Source organism: Nothobranchius furzeri, chromosome 1, assembly GCF_043380555.1.
Source record: "Nothobranchius furzeri strain GRZ-AD chromosome 1, NfurGRZ-RIMD1, whole genome shotgun sequence".
Classification (NCBI taxonomy): domain Eukaryota; kingdom Metazoa; phylum Chordata; class Actinopteri; order Cyprinodontiformes; family Nothobranchiidae; genus Nothobranchius; species Nothobranchius furzeri.
The window spans coordinates 32547529-32556878 of NC_091741.1; the positions used below are offsets into that span (position 1 = coordinate 32547529).

The 9350-nt window shown below is 46.6% G+C and overlaps 1 protein-coding gene across 2 annotated transcripts; it reads left to right on the forward strand.

The window, feature by feature from the left end:
* Nucleotides 1-2699: 2699 nt before the first annotated feature.
* On the forward strand, nucleotides 2700-6139 carry sco2 (synthesis of cytochrome C oxidase 2). Of its 2 annotated transcripts, none has more exons than XM_070554625.1 (2): nucleotides 2700-2721; nucleotides 4904-6139. In XM_070554625.1, the coding sequence occupies exon 2, from the start codon at nucleotides 4924-4926 to the stop codon at nucleotides 5728-5730; it is 807 nt and encodes a 268-aa protein (XP_070410726.1). In that variant the 5' UTR covers nucleotides 2700-2721; nucleotides 4904-4923; the 3' UTR covers nucleotides 5731-6139. The 2 variants fall into 2 exon arrangements, with proteins under 2 accessions (XP_070410726.1, XP_070410701.1); XM_070554600.1 differs by lacking the exon at nucleotides 2700-2721 and adding an exon at nucleotides 3104-3235.
* The last annotated feature ends 3211 nt before the right edge of the window (nucleotides 6140-9350 follow it).

Here is a 9350-nt window from a genome sequence, read left to right on the forward strand (position 1 = left end):
CCCGGTCCACTTCAGACCTGTGCAGTTGTTCTGACTGGGACATCTTCCTCGTGTCCTCTGGTCCAAGGTTCAAGGATGTCTTTATTAATCCCCAGGGGGAAATTAAATTGCCTTGGACAAGTAAAAAACAACAACAGCATGCACGCACAAGCAACAACAACAACAACAAATAAATAACAATAATAATAACACATTCACTGGACCCTGCTATAAGCCACAACCATGATAGAAATGTCAAATATACGATCATCCAACAAGCTCTTTGTAAAAACGCGCTGCAGCAGGAATAACAGAGTTCCTGTCGAGCAACTCCTCCTGATGGTGCAACAGCGCCCCCTGGTGGTGACTGGCGTCACCAGCCTTCACATCAGGGTCTGTTTTGTTGTTTCAGTCATGACAGACACAGCTGAACGCAGCTGAACGCAGACAGTGGCGTTTTACATGCACGTGAAGCTTCAGACGTTCAGCAGACCACTCCTGCAACAAGCTAAACATACAGAACACAAATAGAAAACATAATAAAACAATCATAAATAAATCGATTAGCCGTGTGAGACTAAGAATCATGTAAAAAGGTTCAGTATGTTAGACTTCAGTAGTTTTATGAACCTCATCCTGCAGCATCTGGACTACCCAGGTACCTACACCAGGATCCTGTTGGACTTCAGCTCGGCCTTCAACACAATCCTCCCAGACCTCCTCCAGGACAAAGCGTCCCGGATGAACGTGCCTGACCCCATCTGCAGGTGGATCACTGACTTCCTGACAGACAGGAAGCAGCAGGTCAGGCTGGAGAAGAATGTCTCTGACCTGTGGACCATCAGCACCGGTTCTCCTCAGGGCTGTGTCCTCTCCCCTCTGATCTTCTCCCCGTACACCAACAGCTGCACCTCCAACCACGAGTCTGTCAGGCTCATTAAGTTTGCAGATGACACCACCGTCATCAGACCCGTCTCTGACGGGGACGAGTCTGCCTACAGGAGGAGGAGGAGGGGCTAGTGTCCTGGTGCAGCCACAACAACCTGGTGCTAACCCCATATCCCTGTCTGACACCCCATCACCATGGTGGACTCATGTCACTTCCTGGGTACCACCATCACCCAGGACCTCCAGTGGGAGCCCACCATCACCTCCATCATAGGAAGATCCAGCAGAGGATGAACTTCCTGATGCAGCTGAAGAAATTCAGCCTATCAGCACAGTGGATGAGGGTTAGGGTCCACCCTCACCTCTTCCATCACCGTGTGGTACGCTGGAGCTGCCACCAGGGACCAGAAGAGTCCAGGATTCCCTCCAGTGAATTTGCTAAAAACAAACATGTTTATAAAATTAAAGCGGTCATCTTTGTGAACAAAATGGCGAAAGCCAAAAATGACAAGTAGAGGTGAAAGTCAAATAGAACAATGTTTGTGACAAATTCACGTACCTTACAACACACATACAACTTTGTGGAAGTCCTTCTAAAACTTGTGAGTAGTTACAAATGGCCTGTATTTGATATAGCGCCTTCTAGAGTCCTGAGACCCCCCAAGGTGCTTTACAACACAATCAGTCATTCACACATTCACACACTGGTGGGGATGAGCTACCGTGTAGCCACAGCTGCCCTGGGGCGCACTGACAGAGGCGAGGCTGCCGAGCACAGGTACCACCGGTCCCTCCGACCACCACCAGCAGGCAACGTGGGTTAAGTGTCTTGCCCAAGGACACAACGACAGCGACAGACTGCACAGGGCTCGAACCTGCAACCTTCCAATTACGGGGCGAGCACTTAACTCCTGTGCCACCGTCGCCCCGTTTACAAGACCAGAATAAATGAGTGGCAGTTCCAAGATGCTGTTGGACCAGCTCTGCCGGGGAAATCCCAAGGCGTTCCCTGGCCAATGGGGAGACACAGTCCCTCCAGCGTTTCCTGGATCTCCCTTTAGGTTTTCTCCCGGTTGGACATGGCCGTAAAACCTCCCCATCCAGGAGGCATCCTAACTAAATGGCTGAGCCACCTCAACTGGCTCCTCTTGATGTGGAGGAGCAGCAGGTCTACTCCGGGCCCCTCCCAGATGACCAAGCTCCTCAGCCTATCTCTGATCTCTATTTGTTTTATTATTACTTTTTACCTGTATGAACCCTCTCCGTGGTACGACAGAAGGGAATTAGCCTTTGGCTATAATCCGGCATGTGTACAAACATGTATGTCATGTGTGGTTAATTAACATGTCCTGTCCCAATCAAATACATTTAGAATATGTGACAATTTTCCATCAACTGGCCTGGTCTTAAAGGGAAATGCTCCCTATAGAGTAGCCTGTAGAGTTAAGCCAGGGTTAAAGCCTGATATAGATAAAGCTGTCTTGTCTAAGAACAAACAAGTCTTTGTTGTTTGGACTGAACATGTGACTTTGAATTGACCAATCAGGAGCAACAAGCCTGACGTTCAGAAAGCAGACCAGACATACTCAGAGAGATTCAGCGAGCATTTTATAGAATAAACATGATGGGACTTACAGTACTTTTTTTATGGATTCCAGCTCATTGTGGAATCAGTGGAAATGAAGAAGTTGATATGATGGCTAGGAAGCTACAATAAATACTTCGGTTCAGTTAGATGTTCGATGTTGTCACAAAGAGATGAAGAGCATAATAAGGCGAGAATTGAAGAAAAAATGGCAAAAACAATGGGAGGAGGAGAGGAGGGAGAGATGGATGTATAAAATTCAAAGACGGGTAGGTGAAATGAGAAACACTGGAAGGAGTAGGAGAGAGGAGGTGATCATTTCTAGACTGAGGTTTGGACAAACTGGGTTCAATAATACATTATTCATGATAGGGAAACATAGTACAGGGAAATGTGATTATTGTGGAGAAGAAGAAACTATAGTTCATGTTATTTACAATGTCGGAAGTATCAGGCAGGAAGAAGGACATTTGATCTTAGACAGATCAAAGTGAAACTAGACCTTATTGATCTATTGAGACAGAATTCAAAAAGTGACTGTTTTCTGATTTTATTTCAGTTTTTGAAAGAGATGTTATATATAAAACCACACTCCACACCAGTTGGTGGCGGTAATGCACCATTCGTTGTTTGTCAACCGCCAATAAGACACCAGAAGAAGAACAAGCCTGACGGTATTTCCGGTCTGTTTGGCTGCCTGTTTCCGGTGTGTGTGTGTGTGTGTGTGTGAGACAGCCAGCAGTCCTTCTCGCCGGCAGAGGTGAGGTGTGTGTGAACCACCAGGTGAGTAAACTCGCGTTCCAGCGGTGTTTCTGCAGGAACCCCGGAACCGCTCAGGTACAACGAGACCCGGTTCTGTTGGGCTGTACGCTGATACGTTCTTTTAGAGGTCGGTTACAACAGCAGCGGCTTCTGGTCTGGCGCATGCGCAGCGTTGGAGGCACGCATGCGCATCCGCTGATTACAGGAACGCGGCGGCCATATTAGGCAGGCTAAGCTAAGCTAGGCCTCCTGACTCGGTCTTCTTTTTGTTTATCAGTTATACAAACACCAGTTCCCAGAAGGTTTAGCCGTTAGTTTGTAACGTAGAAATAATAATAAAATACTTTATTTATATAGCTCCATTAAACTGCACAGCATCAAATATTAAAAAACAGAACCCCAGTATTAAAAACATCAGCTTTAAAGAGTAACTAACCCCCAAAATAACATTGTTTTGTTTATTAACTGTATAATCGCGTTTTACTAATGCAGTCTTTCTGTTTCTGTGCATTTTGTGACATGTTTGTGTAAACTTGATTAAATCTAGGATCTAGGTCTAGAAGCGTCTTAGTGCTGCCCGCTGTGGGCGGAACAATCTGGTGGGACATCTTGTCAGACGCATGGCTCCATGTTCATCTGAATGACGGGATATTAAACATGTGTCAGACATAAACCCTCGGTCAGTGGTGACCCCTCTAGGGAGGTCACTACAGCCGGGGCTAGGGAGGTCACTACAGCCGGGGTTAGGGAGGTCACTACAGCCGGGGTTAGGGAGGTCACTACAGCCGGGGTTAGGGAGGTCACTACAGCCGGGGTTAGGGAGGTCACTACAGCCGGGGTTAGGGAGGTCACTACAGCCGTGGCTAGGGAGGTCACTACAGCCGGGGCTAGGGAGGTCACTACAGCCGCGGTTAGGGAGGTCACTACAGCCGGGGTTAGGGAGGTCACTACAGCCGGGGTTAGGGAGGTCACTACAGCCGGGGTTAGGGTTAACTACTATACACAGCCTCGCGGTCCCGGATGTGGCGTAACCCGACATGCAGGGGAAAACGAAGCGATGCAGTATTTAAAAACATTATGAGTGTTTAACAGTTGATTGTTTTTTGTGATTAAGTCTTAATTTTATTTTTAGAAGGTCTTCAAAAGTCTTAAATGTCATTTTGAGCTCTACCCCGTCTCTGTAGCCTTGCCCTACGGACATTCACTGTAAGTTGGTCAGCCGAGCTCAGCCCACCAGTTGGATCATAACGCTTGAGAAGCTCAGACAGATGAACCGGTGCAAGTCAGTCTAAACATTCATGAGCCAGAACCAGAGGCAAGAACCGGAGTGATGTGATCTAATCTACGAGTACCGGTCAGAACAGGCTGCAGCAGTCTGACTAGCTGCAACCTGGACACACACCTGTGATTAATGCCGCGGTGAAGACGACTGCAACAGCCTAACGAGAATTTATAAATGCGTGTGATCTTCTCCAAGTCGTTCTTAAGCTATAGATGTCCCCTGGTAAAGATCTGTCCCGATGGAACTACATTCAGGACTTGTACATTCAAATGAAGCTGATAATCCAGCTCAGCACCCAGACCTGGGCGTTTCCTGGAGGTCGAGGCCCACACAGAGGAGCAGAAATGTGACTGATTCAGATATTTACCTCGGTAGCTAACGTTTAGCTCATCCTTCTGTCTCAACAGGACACAGGTGCTCAGAGGTCATGGCCCTGAGGTGCATTGTGGGTCATGTACAAGCAGAGGTCCTGTGGCGTCTCCGGAGGACACACGGCTCCTTGTCGTGTCTGAGTTCTTGGGCTCCCCTGAGAAGATGGCCTCACCAGCAGACGCAGAAGCGGTTTCTATCCCAGGATCCAGACCCGTCAAAGGCCCGGCTGAAGCTCCGGACCCGGCTGCTGGTCTCGCTGCTGTGTGGGTGTGGTCTGCTGGCTGCGTGGTGGTACGTGGACTCTGAGAAGCAGCAGAAGCTGCGAATGCAGCGCATCAAGCAGCTGAGGAAGGCTGCTGTGGGTCAGGGAACCTTCAGCCTGCTGGACCACACGGGCCGGCGCCGGACCAAGCAGGACTTTTTAGGCAGCTGGGTTCTGATCTACTTTGGGTTCACACATTGTCCTGACATCTGCCCCGATGAGCTGGAGAAGCTGAGCGCTGTGGTGTCAGCTCTGGACCAGAACCCATTAATGCCGCCCGTCCAGCCCATCTTCATCACCGTGGACCCAGAACGGGACGACGTGGCCTCACTGGCCCGGTACGTGAAGGACTTCCACCCCCGGCTGATTGGACTCACTGGGAGTTTGGAGGAGGTGGAGCATGCGGGGCGGGACTACAGAGTTTATGCCAGCCCGGGACCCAAAGATGAGGATGGAGACTACATCGTGGACCACACCATCCTGATCTATCTGGTGAGTCCCGATGGGCTCTTCCTGGATTATTACAACAGAATGAAGAGCCAGGACCAGATCGTGGACAGTGTCAGAAACCACATGAAGAACTACACCAGGCTGTCATGATCCACTTCCCAAACCGGCCTGTTCTGGTTCCTTAACCTGCCCAGAAACACCAAAGGGTGTGATGTCTCAGCTGGAACCCGGAGCCGAGGAAGAGGAAGTCTTCCCTTCAGTGGGGGTGTTTGGTGACATGAACACCCATCATGCTGGAGGAAACTAGTTCTTATGCTAACTCAGCTGGTGTAAGAGATGATTTCATTATGAACACCTGAACTTCAGAAGAGGTGCTGAGGCTGGCACCCATCCCCAGCACCACTGGGCAGCGGGCCGAGGACACCCTCAGGTCGGCCGTCCGGCACTGGGCAGAGTAGAAATCAGCTGTTGAATCAGAAAACGGACCGTTTGTGGTTCAGATGAAGTAAAAATGTTTCCAAGAAGAGTTGTTCAGATGAATAAAAGAATCTAAAACTGGTTTTACTGTCATTACAATCACTGACCTGTAATCCCGAGCAGCATCACAAGGTGTTTACAGTTAGCTGCCTCGTGCTAATGTACGCTAGTAGCCTCCACTCAGGATTATTTATCTTATCTGACGGCACCATCTAGTGGCTGATGCATTTATTGCCCTAAGACGTTTCCATTCCCGTATTTAAAGCAACGCTTCCTGTTGGCGAGCATGCTGCTCTAGCCGACCATGCAGAGCTAAAACACATTGTTGTGCTCACGTTGTCATGTGTTTGATAAACACCTTCTAGAGTCCTGGAACCGCCCAAGACTCTTTAGGATTTGCACATATATCTGTACATTTTGCTGGGAGAAAAGTCCTTAAGTCCGAGAATGACGAGCGGATACAAGCAACACTCTCACGTGGAATTATTCAGGAGGCAGTGGCGTAAACGAAGAAGTCCAGCTGGCCAAGCGGGAATCCAAACGTGGATGAAAAAAGCTTCTGACTAGAGGCGGGTGGGATATAAAAGCTGTGACACAAATAATAAACCAAAGGGTGAATCAAACCATGGGAGGAGACTTACCCACACTTCCGTTAGAAAAATGCATCTAAAGGAGGTGTCACCTGGTGGCCCGAGGAAGCGGCACGGAGACGGTGATCAACAGCACACCCTCCCCCCGCTCCCGAGTTTCTCAGTCGGAAAAACCAGACAAACTGCAGCAGCTTGATGAATTCCCGTCTACTGTGATCACATGACAAAAGGGGGAGTGTTTTCAGGGGGGCGAGCGCCTCTGAGCCGTAACGTTTCATATCGGCAGGTGAGTGACCGGGCCAGCTGGAGGCGCTGCGAAGACTCAGCTGGAGTCCAGTCTAGTGCAGCCACATAAATGTCTTCAGATGTCTTTTAAAACACTCTGAGGTGCTCTCAGTGTTTCAGGGAGTGTTCCACAGGCGTGGGGCTGCTGGCTGAAAAGCTCGATCTCTCATGGTAAGAAGTTTTGTTCTGGGCTGTTGCAGGAATTGAGAATTTCTAGAGTGAAGATTTCTTGAGGTGATGTGGATAGTAAGGAGCTCTTTAAGATAAATAGGAGCATTTCCATGGATACACTGATAGGTAAGGAGACCTAGTTTGTATTTAATTCTATAGGGGATTGGTAACCAATGAAGAGACTTCAGTACAGGTGTGATGTGGTCACATTTGTCACCCCTTCTCACAATTCTGGCAGCACAGCTCTGCATGTGCTGAAGTTTCTTTAGGCATCCACTAGAGATTCCAGTCAGTAAAGAATTGCAGCCGTCTAGCCTAGACGAAACAACGGCGTGGATCAACTTCTCAGGGGTAAGAAACGGGCGAAGTCTTGCTATGTTTTTTAGATGGAAAAATGATACTTTAGAAAGGTGACGGACATGATTTTCAAGTGATAAATGTTGGTCCAGTTTGATGCCGAGATTAGTGGTAGATGTAGAAAATGTTATGTTACTACCTAATATGGTCATATTTTTATGGTTAGAAGATTTGACCTGATGAACAGTACCTCTGTTTTGCTGCTGTTTATCTGGAGAAAAATTTTCAGACATCCATACCTTTGTCGCATCCAAGCATGCACTAAGAGCAGAAAGTGTAGATGACGAGGAAACAGAATCAATTTTGAGAAAGCGGTGTATCATCGGCGTAAGAATGGAAGGATATCATAAAATTTCTTAAAATATCCCCAAGTGGGAGCATATATATAATAAAGAGAATTGGGCCATGAACGGATCCCTGGGGGCAGGGCCGGAGTGGGACACATTTTCAGCCCTGGAGTTTCAGACCCCAGACCGGCCCACTTAACGAATTATTATTAAAATCAAGTTAGAACTTTATATGTATAGTCTACAAAAGCACACTACTCGGTAAAGCCTTGTAATTGTAAAGCAAGAAAGAGTTGAAAGAGTTGAGTTGCTTTACAAGAAAGAGCAACTCTTTCTTGTAAAGCAAGAAAGAGTTGCTTTACAATGTAGGTTTATTTGAACATCAGTGCACATCTCCAACATTGTTCTTTACAACACATTCTCTAACAATATAACAATCTACCTTCTGTTCAAACAGCTGTTCTGAGATTTTCAAACCTTTAAAATGAAATGACTCAGCACTCCCTTTCACACTTTTTCCAGTTTCCCTAGACTCACCTGCACACAATTAAAATAATCATCTGTAAAGCTTTGGCACATTTGATATGGAAAACACATCTTTGTAACCAATTAAAATATTTTCTATGGCAAAATAAGCAGGCTTATTTAATTTTACTTTCATTCTAATAGCGATCTGTTGTGGGCTTTGTGCATTTACTAACAGAAATACATCAGGTCACTACTATTATTTGGACATTAAAATTATTATAATGAAACTGATGTTTGCTTGTTTGCACATGAGTTGGCTCACCTTCTATCCCAACAGGAGCAATACCCTCACTGCTGGCTCCTGGCTCTTCTTCTGACACTACATTGTGTGAAAATTGTCACAATTCAGCATTCATTTTCCTTTTTTACACGCTTTCTGATCAATGCTGAATCATCTAGCATTTTAGAACACTTTCATATAGAGCCAGGATAGTTTTCATCATATAAATTTTAATAATATTCAGTTCACTGACTCAATAAGTAATCCTACCTGTACATGCCCGCTCTGGAACTGTGGGTTTCTGCCTGGTGCTTATTAGGCCTACTGGATCTTGTGTTTGACTCTGACAAGACAGTTTGGTGGCGTCAGTCACATCATACTGTAAATTATATTACATAACGTTATGTCATGATGCCATATAATTCATTATTGATGCTTAATTAACTTGAATGGTGATTTGCAGCCGGTAAAGTTTAACATCGTGACTTGCCTTACCCGTTTTATCTTCATTTGAAGTTAAAGACCGCGAGCTTGTTTGAGAAAAAAAGGTGCTCATTTTTGCACATTTAGCTGCATCCAGGGCCAGATTAAGACTTTGTTGTACCCTGGGCAACAATATTAAAGGGCCCCATCATCACGACCCAAGGATCACCATAATATGGTCACATACAGAATATTTTACTGTAATATGCAGTAAATATACTCAATGCTTGAATGCCTGACATCACGTAACCCGCTCAGGGTAACCTTTGACCCACCTCGTGTGGACTGACCAATGAGGAGAGGGTCTTAACTTGAGGCCCTCTCTTCATTGGTCAGTCTGCATGAGACTGACTCTTAACTGACGTTCAAAGT